This window comes from Periplaneta americana, chromosome 16 (assembly GCF_040183065.1).
Source record: "Periplaneta americana isolate PAMFEO1 chromosome 16, P.americana_PAMFEO1_priV1, whole genome shotgun sequence".
NCBI classification, from domain to species: Eukaryota; Metazoa; Arthropoda; class Insecta; order Blattodea; family Blattidae; genus Periplaneta; species Periplaneta americana.
In genome coordinates, this window is record NC_091132.1 from 179687358 (window position 1) to 179699796 (window position 12439).

Here is a 12439-nt window from a genome sequence, read left to right on the forward strand (position 1 = left end):
TCAGAGCGCTTGGTACGTAGAACCAAGGACCCGGGCTCGATCCCCGGCGCCAGAGCGAATTTTTCTACTCTAATATTAATTGTCAATATTACAGATATTACTCTGTAGGACAAATTAATAAAAAAATATCTTTCATCTTTCAAAATATATACAGTTCTAAAATCACAGCTCTATGACTGATATGTGATTGAAAACGATGGCGGTTTATGTGCGAATACCAGGTGTTTCAGACCACTCGTATCAGCCTTTTTTCTCGAAAACTACGTTCATAAAAAATTTGATAACCAAAACCTATGTGAAGAATCGATTGTGGTAGTATCATTTATTGTAACAGATATAATGCAGGGGTACCTGTGGTCAACTTCGAAATTTCAAATGAGAGCATGGGTCATTGGAGGTACCACTGGAAACTACTTTTAAAAAGACCAACCTTTTACTGAAAAACTTTTTTTTTCTAACTTTTATTTTTCACTCGCAAAGCAACAAAAGTGATATCTTCTGAGAAACGCAGTATGATGTTTATGTACGTACATTCTTCACAGTAAGTGTTCAAAATGTACGCCACCCTGTGCTAACCAATGTTCTGAACACTTCCTAACTTCCGTGATTGCACTTCAGCATAGCTGAGAGACCCACAGGCTTCTCTGATTCTTTGTTTCATGTCTTCTCTAGTTGTTTGACGCACCTGGTAGCACATGTCTTTAATTCTCTTCCATAAGAATAAATTTGGAGCGAAGTCAGGAGATCGGGGCTGGCCAAGCTACTGGTCCTCCTCGTCCAATCCATCATAAAGGAAATAACTGGTTAATAACTCGTCGAGCCCTACGTGAAACGTGAGTCATACAGCCGTCCTGCTGAAGCCACATCCTTAACCGAGGCGCAAGGGGAACTTCAGGAAGCAACTGGTGCATGTTTCGGAGGAAATGTGCGTTGTCCTCAAAAAAGTATGGTCCTATGACCCGTTGTTGAAGAAGGCCATATCATGTGTTGAGGCTCCACACGTGCTGGTAATCCACGTCACGTAGCCAGTGTGGATTATCCGGAATTCAGTAACGGCCATTGTAGAGATTGATGTGACCATTACTTTTGGAAGTTGCCTCATCAGTCCACAGAATTCTGAGCTCGAAATCACAATCAGTGTTTAGAAACCAGTTACAGAAACCAACACGAGTCTGGAAGTCTTGTCCCCCAAGTTCCTGATTGAGATGAATATGGTATGAATAAGGTTTGTCTATCGGAATTGTAAACACTGTACGTATTATGGTGCTACCCTGAGTCAAATGGCAAGTCTTCTTAAGGGGGAGAATTAAAGACATGGTCTACCAGGTGCGTTCAACAAATAGAGACCAGGGAAAACAAAGAATTAGATAAGCCTGTGGGTCTCTCAGCTGTACTGAAGTGGAATCACGAAAGTTAGGAGGTGATCAGAACATTGGTTAGCACAGGTTGGTGTACATTTTGAACACTTACTATGAAGAGTGTACGTATATAAACAACATACAGTATTTCTCAAGAGGTATCATTTTTGTTGCTTTGTGAGTACACAATAAAAGTTAGAGAAAAAAATTGTGAGTAAAAGTGCTTTTTTTTTAAAGTAGTTTCCAATGGTAGCTTAAAAGACGCATGATATCATTTGAAATTTCGAAGTTGAGCACAGGTACCCCTACTTCCGGATTATTACGGGAAATGGTACTACCGGTACCACCAATCGATTCTTCACATAGGTTAGGGTTATCAAACATTTTTATGAACAGCCAGTATCAAATAGTTTTCGAGAAAAAAAGGCTGATAAGGGTGTTCTGCAACACCTGGTACATGAGCAGTCCAGAGTCCAGGCAACTGCTAGTCGGAAGATTGACTTGAAGGACAACATAACTGAGATCTAACTAATTTTCTTCCCTGTCAACACGTTAACGTCGACAACTCCTTGATACTTTATTTTATTGGGTTATTTTACGACGCTGTATCAACATCTAGGTTATTTAGCGTCTGAATGAAATGAAGGTGATAATTCAAGTGAAATGAGTCCGGGGTCCAGCACCGAAAGTTACCCAGCATTTGCTCGCATTGGGTTGAGGGAAAACCCCGGAAAAAACCTCAATCAGGTAACTTGCCCGGAGCGGGATTCGCGGCCAGACGCGCTGACCGTTACTCCGCAGGTGTGGACTCCTTGACACTAAAGTTAAAATGCACTTACGACATTCTTCCACGAATAATTCACATAATCATTCATAAACATTTTTGCGCAAATATAGGACCCACAGAACGTGATAAAACAGCTAAGAGCGTGTTTTGTTTTGAGTATAGTCACCATGCTAATCACTATTGTTGATACAAGTTACAACATTGATGTAACAATTGAATTCGGTGAAAGCAATAAACAGAAACAACTATCGACTCGTGACGAGAGACATTTGAAAGCGCCAAGAGTCATCCAAACACAAAAATCACCTGTGACAAACGAGCCCCTACAGCCCAGGCTGCGCAGAAGTTTAGAGTAGGGACAAATTGAAGCTTGCGTCCGCCGCCATGCTTTAGGAGAAGCACCGGCTAGCAGACGGCTGCACTATACAATGCTGAATGTTTAATATGTAATTTTGGTGTCTCTTATAAATCAATCTGAGTGGACAAATGAAAAAAAAAATCTTATTAACATTTAAAGCGACCACGTTAAAGACATAATCAAGCTTAGTTACCGTTAGTTTGACATGAAACGAAAGAAAACTGTAGCAATTTGATACCTTAACTAAAGATGTTTTATAGTTATTTGACAACATATAGTGCGAACAGAAATAGAAATGCATATTGTAGTAATAGTTCAGATGAAAAGAAAATTATTAGTATTAACTATTACTAACAAAACACTGTCCGTGTAAGACGTTACATTAGGCCGATATTGTAAACACGTTCGCTTTGATGTGGACGAGAAATGAACAATTATTATTTATTCGCTTCCGTATCACATAATATAGGCCTACACCTGCAAAATAGAAACACGTACCTAATGTTTTAGTTAGAAATATAAGTAGGCCTACCGTGCAATAGCTTATTATCACAGCTGTAGTATGAAATAAACGTCACATGCATGAATCAGCCAATTAGTCATATAAGAGAACTCAGGCATAGTCTACAGAACATCTTTCCCTATTGATTCATTATTATTATTATTATTATTATTATTATTATTATTATTATTATTGACTCCGTTAAATATTGTCTTACAACATTTTTATGTAAAGTCGTGTTGTACTGGTAATCTGAAGCTGTGTGCTAACATCTGCTCTTTATGTACTACTTTCTTTTATTTGGTTATTTAATGACGCTGTATCAACTACTAGATTATTTAGCATCGATGGTATTGATGATAGCGAGATGATATTTGGCGAGACGAGGCCAAGGATCCGCCATAGATTACCTGACATTCACCTTACGGTTGAGGATATAAGAAAAAAACTCAACCAGGAAATCAGCGGGAATCGAACCCGCGACCGAGCGCGACTCCGGACTGACAGTCCTTAGCCCACTGAGCTACGTCAGTAGATCTTTATGTACTTTTATGGTCAGTTTAACAAGTTTAAAATATGATTCTCGGGAGGAATCTGGGATCCATTTTCTAAAATATTTTCCTATAAGTGTAGAAAGATTGTACAAGTGTTCTACTTCTAGAGCACATTGTTTTCACACGATGTAAGAGTGGGTGGTAATATGCCATTTAACTGTCAACATCTGTATAATCGCTCTTTCACTTAAGCGGCATATTTCTATAATCTCAAGACTCCCATTATTCTTTCGTTAAAAAAATAAAAGAGATTCTGTTTACTGCTGGTAGGCTACGTAAATTGAGTCTTAGATTTATTACACCATATTTTTATTAATGATTTAACAACTAAGCCAGCAATGAATACAATCACATTTTTAACAATATTGTGTCATTGAGAATGATGTAAGAATGAGGGAATTGCAATCAATGTCTGCAATAGAAGAGTCATATCGCCTCTGATTCTCAAAACACTGAGGATTATTATTACAGTGCCTTAGGTGTTTGGAAATTACCATTGGGTACATAGACATTTTTAGCGGACATCCCTCTGTTTGTAATATAATTTAAATAAATTATTTACGTATTTTCTAACGTTTATAAAAAACATAAGTAAAAATATTCCATGTATTCGGTCATAGGAAATAGAAATAAAATTAAAAAGTATTTATGAGCAATATAAGGCGTGTATATTTGAAACAATGCTTAGTTACAATATTTAGATTTACTTCTGTTATTTTATATTATACGTTACAAAATACGTAAATAAGTTTAGTTATATTTCAGTGAAGGAGGAAATCCACTAAGAAAACGCCTACATACTCAATGGTATTTTCTAAACTCCGAATGCTTTATAGAAACAATCATTCGTGCTCCCCAAACATGGCGTCGCGCGAACCTGCGCGAGAGGTTTCAAATTTGTACACGACACCAGCGCCAATTGTGTGTCTAGATATATAACTACAACGTCTTTGGTGACAAACTCGCTATTAGTTTTCGCACCCTCGCACGTTAGCGCTATGTTGACGTCATTAATTAAATAAGCAATCACAGCCATTCACCTTATTTATTACAATAGCGGAACCCTCTATCTCTAGTCGAATAACGTGGATGCGAAATAAATTTACCGTAGGCCTAATTCGGTGTAAAAACATGACATCTCGTTTGAGATTTGCCACTATGGACGATATTCATCTACTTAGAACAGGTCGAGATTGATAAATTAGTCCACACCTGTGGAGTAACGGTTAACGAGTCTGGCCGTGAAACCATGTGGCCCGGGTTCGATTCCCGGTCGGGGCAAGTTACCTGGTTGAGGTTTTTTCCGGGGTTTTCCCTCAACCCAATATGAGCAAATGCTGGGTAACTTTCGGTGCTGGACCCCGGACTCATTTCACCGGCATTATCACCTTCATATCATTCAGACGCTAAATAACCTAGATGTTGATACAGCGTCGTAAAATAACCTACTAAAAAAAATTGATAAATTATTACGTGGAAGTGCAGAAAAGCTCACAAGATTATTTTTCGTTGAGATTCCAACAGAGACAAATTATGATTCGTGAGTATTGTGTTCCTTTGTTTAACTAGCCATAACTCGAAAATCAGTAAACGTTCTGATTTCTTAATTTAGTAGGTTATTTTACGACGCTTTTCAACATCGTAGGTTATTTAGCGTCTGAAGGTGATAATGCCAGTGAAATGAGTCTGGCACGGAAAGTTACCTACCATTTGCTCATATTGGATTGAGGGAAAACCCCGGAAAAAACCTCAACCAAGGTAACTTACCCCGACCGGGAATCGAACCCGGGCCGCCTGGTTTCGTGGCCAGACGCGCTGACCGTTACTCCACAGGTGTGGACAAAAAGATTTTGAACAGCGACCACTTTTAAAACTAATTTCCATTGTTCCCTAATATTTTTTGGACCCCCATCTAACCTGAAAAAGAAAACATTTACCATTCATCAACTTTTGAAAGTTTAGATGTCTATTCTGAATAGATCACATCGAAGACAGTATGTTTTTGCTTACTTTTCAAAATGATTTTAATTTAGAACTTTTGTCTATTCCTTCTTTGGTTATTCAGCTCTGAATTCAAACACGTTACCTCTGAATGAGGTTCTGGCTGATATGTACATCTATTATCAGGCAGCACATCACGTGACGATATGCATCTGAAGTCTGATTACTGTTATATGTAGCTAATCGGCGAAGTATGGAATGGGGAGGGAAAGGAACTGGCCACCGTACCCCATTATCTCCTGGTCTAGTTGCCTTATAAGTGGTGCTTTTTGGTATTAAGGCTCATTCACAATGAATATTAAACATAACCGCAACATAAACACAGAAGTTTGCGTGCAGGCTACTAAATGGGATCATTCAGAATGATTCACACAAGCACTGACATAAACATTACCGTAAGACGTTAACATGAAAGTTTGCAAACTCCAAACTTTCATGCTTATGCTTACGTGATTTGCAAACAGAACACAATCGTGGAGCGCTGAAGTATACGACAGAATATGAGGAAATGGCGTCGTCGTTATGTTTCCATGGTTACCAAGTATGTTTGCTGTTATGTTTATGTTCCAATTGTGAATGATGGTATGACTTCTTGATTTTACTGTAACGTTAAGTTAACGCTTACGTTATGTTTAATTTTCATTTTGAATGAGCCTTTACTTGTGAAGTTCAGATCTGTTTTCGGACAACGGACTAAACAAACAGGCCAAGCTACGACATGATAACTGTTAAATAAGCGGGAAATATCGTAGACTATAACAGAAACAACTCACAACAGCCTGATGTTAAACTTAAAGGCAATTGTTGCCAAACGCCACAAAATCGTGACGTAACAGAAATGCAACCCGCACAACACCACTATGGCAAGGAGGAGTGGGTATTTCCTCAGGTAGTGCTGTGAATGTCAGTTCAGAGAGAAGGCTGTGACCGAAAAAAAAAATATTCTTCTAATTATTGGCCAGATACAGTTTACTCCTTTTAAGTTTTCCCCTACTATTTATCATTATTATATTATTAACAAAAACAATATAAATCTACGTTGTTATTCACAAAGACAGAAGACACGTACTTTACACAGCAGAATTTTGAATTGGAAAAATGTACCAGGGTAATCATGAAGTTACAAATTACACTATAACAGACGTAAAAAGTCGAAAAATATTTAAGCTCATATTTTTTATTATTTGTTTATAAGAAATATTAAACTTACAGATGGTAATCTTTATAACAAGAATGACGTCGTTGAACATTTTACAACAAATTAAGGATCTCATATTTTCGCCATCAACACGAAAGAATAATTGTTCCTCCCATTCTTCTTAAAATTGACGTTTTAGTGTATTTCTGGTTTGAAGGAGAAAAACATGTGTCGCGACACAGGTTTTGGCGATCACTGCTTAAAGGAGTACATACTCCGATAACTTTCAATTGTTTTCGAACTTCTACGACCATTAACATGTCAGAACTGACGTCAACATAACATTAACAGTTTAATGTACCAGAAGAATTCGAAAACCATTTATTATACGTCACAGCAATTTCTGGGACACTCTGACGGCGCTCTAGATATAAGTGGAATTGTGGCAGTTCTATGTTGAGATGAGTTGTCCTGCCGATTAACACGCACATTCGCAGTCTTCCATTCAATGAACCCGGAATTTGAAAACTGAGGCTTGTTTTCACCGACTAGCCTATAAGGCACCCGCACCCCTTCTTTCGGAATACACAAGCCATTCTCTCAGCACTCATCATCTGTGAATGTGCCTTTTTGTATCGTTGTCTCTTCGTTTGAAATTTCGATTTTATATTGTCCTGCTCTTCGATAATTCCTTCACTAGATTGCATTAGCGAAACATTAGTTTCGGATAGTTTCGAATGTTATGGACATCAGTTCTACTAAGTATACTGCTATTTTTGAGAGCCAGAATGAAAATATGAAGTAATGTTGGTAGTTTTGCAAATTTCTTTTCTTTCCTTCTCTTTCAACTCGCTGCTATCCTTTTTTAAGAACCTATTTGTTTTACAAACTTTGTAAATATTAAAACGTCCTCAAACAGAGAAAATATAATTCACTGATACCAACACAACCTGCGACACGACTATGCCGTGAAGCAAACAAAAACTGTCTATTATCAAAACTGTAAAACACGTATGATCCGTGAATGTAGGCTACATCGTTACATTGCATAAAGAAATTCACCTTAACTTAAGAATTAAATTACTGACTGCTACCACTGGATAGGAATTTTGGAATGTCGGCAGTTTTTTAGTCCACAATAACACACGAAATATGAGCATAAAGTAAATCGATTACCTATACACGTTTCATTGATACATTTCAATCCTGCTCTAATTAATATGGTTTAAATATTTTGATTATTTTTAAAGTGGTAGAAAAGAATTAACAAAAGAACTTGTGACAGGAATGTTCTATTATTAATACAAATAACTTTGTCAAAACACTAAACCAAGGTCCGTGGATAGCAGCTGTTCGACAACGACATCTAGAGACGTTGCGCTACGCAACAATGCAGACACCTCACCAGGTTTGAGCTGGCTGCAAGCATCTTTAGGAAACTGATTGAAGGCACAAAGCTTTCTGTAGTTATTCCATAGTGGAATACAACAGAAATTTGGCACGCAAAGCTATTTTTAAGAGCATTTAAAGTACCAATACTATACGTAAATCGTCAATGTTTATACACTGGAAAACAAATGCACACGCCAAGCGCATCCCTACACGTACACGCACGCCATCTGTTGGTCTAGTTCAGAGATACAGCTTTTCTGAAGGTGCTTGTAGCCAGTTACCGAAAAAAATTTTCAAACGCAATGAACTCTCTACATAAACTCGCACAACACACTCACCATTCCGTGAAAATCTCGTTGTCCTCTGCTCTTCCTTCCACCCTTGGCTCCTCATTCACTGTGTCCAAGTCACTCTGATCTTCCTAACACAGAGCAAACAAAACAGATAAATAGCAAATTTACATTAACAAAAGTATGGACCTCCTAAATACTACATCCGCAGAACTTGTCTACAGAAAAGAAGATCCCCCTACTTTCATTCATTATTCAGGTTCTGGTACAAATCCAGACTCATTACTAGTAACATCAGATATCCATCACGAAACCAAGAAAAAAATAATTGAAGACCCTGGATCTGGCCATAGAGTCATCATTGCTTTTATCAATCTCCACCAAAACCGAAGAAAATAACCCTACAATAACAAAACAACATGGAACTTAAGAAAGCGAATTGGAAACTATTTACAACAGAACTCGACGAACACCTCAAGCTCAACACACTATTAATGGAAAATACAAACTCAGATAGATTGAACAAATATTTCTGTGAATCTCTTCTTACAATTGCAAAAGCACATTCCACGAGGCAAACCATAAAAATACACCCCATTCTAGACAGAAAACCTGAATTTATTGAACCAAGATAGAGATAAAGCAAGAATATAGCAAAACACCAGAAGATACTCAAGATTGGAGGAAGAAGACTGCCATTCTCAAAAAAGCAATCATAACAGCAAAATAGAACAGTTTCAATAAATTTATTGAAAATATTAATTACAGAACCGATAGCGCTACAACATATACATTTCTGAAGAATATTTCCAATACACAGGAAAATACTAGCCAACCTATTATTCATAATAACAAAACACTAACAGATAGTAAAGATATAGCAAACGCATTTAATAAACACTACTCAAACTCTCACAGATTACATCCCAATATAAAAAAAACTGACAAATTTATCAAAAGAGAATTACATAAAAATAATAAAAACAATACAAAACCTGAAATATTTCAGCAAAAGTTTACTTCCAAAGGATTAACTCTAGCTATACAAAATTTAAAAACCAAGAAATCTCCTGGCCCCGACAACATTCATTCGGAATTTTTTAAACATCTGGGGGGAAAAGCCAAGTCTGTACTTTTATCCATTTTCAATTTATCATGGAACACCTCAATTTCTGCAGCTTGGAAAAAAGCAATCACAAATAAGGGAAACCTGCTCATGATGTTAATAGTTATCGACCAATAGCACTATTAAGCATGATAGCAAAAGCCATGGAGTCCATGATCTCCAACAGATTAACTTGTAATTTAGAATCCCAAAATCTTTTATCACCAAGACAACTACACTCTACCAATGAACAAGTCATACGCCTCGGCCAAAAAATAAAAGATGTTTTAACAAGAAATAAGATACCTTGGCAATATTTATTGACTTTCAGTTAGCATATGACTCTGTTTGGAGAAATAAATTATCACTAAAACTCCAGAAATTAGGTATCTCCAGCAATATGTTCAGATGGATATCAGAATTCCTTAGTCAAAGATTCATTGCCACTAAATTCAATAATTCACTTTCTAGTTACAGACAAGCATATCGAGGTCTACCTCAGGGCACTGTCCTCAGCACAACTTTATTCAATATTTATATAAATGACTTACCCTCCCTATTAGAGGAATCAAACATGAAAACAGCACTATTTGCAGATGATATAGTTTTGTGGACTTCCGGATCTTACAGACATAGACAAAATTCAAAATTCTGCTCTTAAAGCTCTAAATCAACTACATGAATGGAATACATCAAATTTGATGACACTCAATTTAAGCAAAAGTAACTACCAAATATTTTCACTCGGTAAAAAAGAAAGAGAATTCAATATCCAATACCACGGCCAACACCTTCCTAGGAATTATGAATCCAAATATCTTGGAGTTATTTTCGATAGTAAGTTAACATGGAGCAACCATTTGAAATACATTTCTGAAAAAGCTCGTAAAAGATTCTCCCTTCTAAAAAGACTAGCAGGAAAGAAATGGGGATGCTCTAGGAATACTTTGAACACTACATACAAAATGTTTATACAGCCAGTGCTGACATACTGCCGAGAAATTTTAATTACTTCACCTTTCATAAACGAAATAGAATATGTTCAAAACCAAGCTCTCAGACTCATTACTGGTGGAATCAAAACAACTCCAATAGATTCTATGAGATCCCTCACTAATATTAACAGTATCAAAATGACAATAGAAGAAAAAGCACTGATTCAATATGAAAAACTTATCAGATTACCAGGAAACAATTGGCATTCATACTGTCCTCTCTGTAGATTGAAAACTCAAAAAAGTTTCATATCCACTGTTCAAGAATTAAAACAGAAAATCAATATCCCGAATTTAAAAGATAACTTACAAATTCAACCAAACCCTCTAACTCTATTAAATATAATCTAAATTTGACAGAAGAAATACTGAAATCAGAAGTCAACACTGAAATACTGAAACAAATGTCTTTAGAGACGATTAATATTAGGTACCCTCCACAAAACTTGCTTCATTTATACACTGACGGATCCTAGATCTCCAGAGAACAAGGTGCCGGTGCAGGTGTTACGTGCTGTCTCTTCTCACTTTATAGATCACTTGGATATGGAACAAGTTTTGATGGTGAAATCATTGCAATAAGTGAATGTCTCAGGAATCTTCTATGCCACATCAATAAATTCAGGAATGCAGTTATATTGTCAGACTCCAAAGCAGCTATTCTATCAATCGTCTCTAAACACACAACTTCATCTCAAACAGCACAAATAACTAAAATGCTCTCTCAATTAATATCACTCAATAAAAGAATTGTATTCCAATGGATACCATCACATTGTGGAATCCTGGGAAACGAGAATGCGGATGCTTTAGCAAATAAGGGCAGCACTGCTACTTACAGACCTGTTACTAAATCTACGTGTTACTCTGTGAAGAGATTTATTAAATCTACATACTTAGACTTCAACAAACAAAATTTGGTAACATAATCCCATGGGAAAAAACGGAGCTCTCTGCATCAAAATCCACAGTTAATTCCCGATTTACCACGAAAATCGGCTGTACCTGCATTTAGATTGGCAACATGCCATGATTGTTTGGCTAAACACCTGCATTGAATTGGAATATATCAGTCCCCTAACTGCCCATTGTGCAACTCAAACCAAGAAATGGATTCGGAACACCTCAAAATCTGTGCTTCATTGGCTGGTCATGATAATATCTTTGAAAAATATTGGAGTGCAAGAGGTCAAATGACTTTATTGTCAAACGCCTGGCATTAGAAAACAACAACAACATTAACAAAAGTGAAACGATTCTATATGCCACAGAAGTGCATCTAAGTCGTATTAGGCCAGTAGAAATTTAGTTAAAAGATAACTATTCTTGGGGCAGATTTTTCATGGGGTATTTAATTTCCTTATAAAACAGCGTTTTTCAAACTTCTGGCAAAATAAAGGTGTAATTTAAACTAGTTTGCAAAGAGCAGGGGAAATTTTAGGAGGGAACTAGTACTATAAAATACAAATTAATGAGATTAACGTATATGCATTAACATATGAAGTAAAATATTTAAAATTTTATATGCATTACTTTCAGTCAACATATTGTGACAGCGACGTGAGATTCGAACTCACGACCAGCGTCCCGCAAGAAAGCAGATCGCGCGAGGACGGCGCGCGGCGGAGAGAAGTAAGGGAAAAGGGCCTACGCGGCAAGAGAGTGGAGAGAGAGTGTGCGCGCATCTGGTGCTGGTAGAGAGGAGAGGGCTCTGGATTTTTCAGGAGTGCCATCTCTAGAGACGCGTGGAACTTTCGAGGCTACGTCGCTGTGTAAATTACGGACGCGAAGGACCGAGAGAGAGTTTTCAGTTGATTAGTCAGCCAGTCAGTGAGAAAGCCAGAGCAAACAAGCCAGTCTTGTGTACCGGATTTCGACTCGAGTGTGCGTCCGCAACTGTATCAGCATCCGAAGGCCTGAGTTCGAGTGCAGTGGACCGCAGTTGGAGGGACCTGAGTT

The 12439-nt window shown here is 37.3% G+C and overlaps 2 protein-coding genes across 2 annotated transcripts in view; both read right to left on the bottom strand.

Moving 5' to 3' along the window:
- The window catches only part of LOC138692106 (gastrula zinc finger protein XlCGF28.1-like), a 62790-nt gene extending 54282 nt beyond the window's left edge, over positions 1 to 8508 (bottom strand). The window contains exon 1 of the mRNA XM_069815057.1: positions 8429 to 8508. Within this exon, the coding sequence (XP_069671158.1) occupies positions 8429 to 8431 (3 nt within the window). The 5' untranslated portion in view covers positions 8432 to 8508. The remainder of the gene's footprint in view (positions 1 to 8428) is intronic.
- LOC138692108 (zinc finger protein 664-like) overlaps positions 8429 to 12439 on the bottom strand; it is a 29127-nt gene continuing 25116 nt past the window's right edge. The window contains exon 6 of the mRNA XM_069815059.1: positions 8429 to 8511. The gene's annotated coding sequence lies outside the window, so the exon portion shown is untranslated. The remainder of the gene's footprint in view (positions 8512 to 12439) is intronic.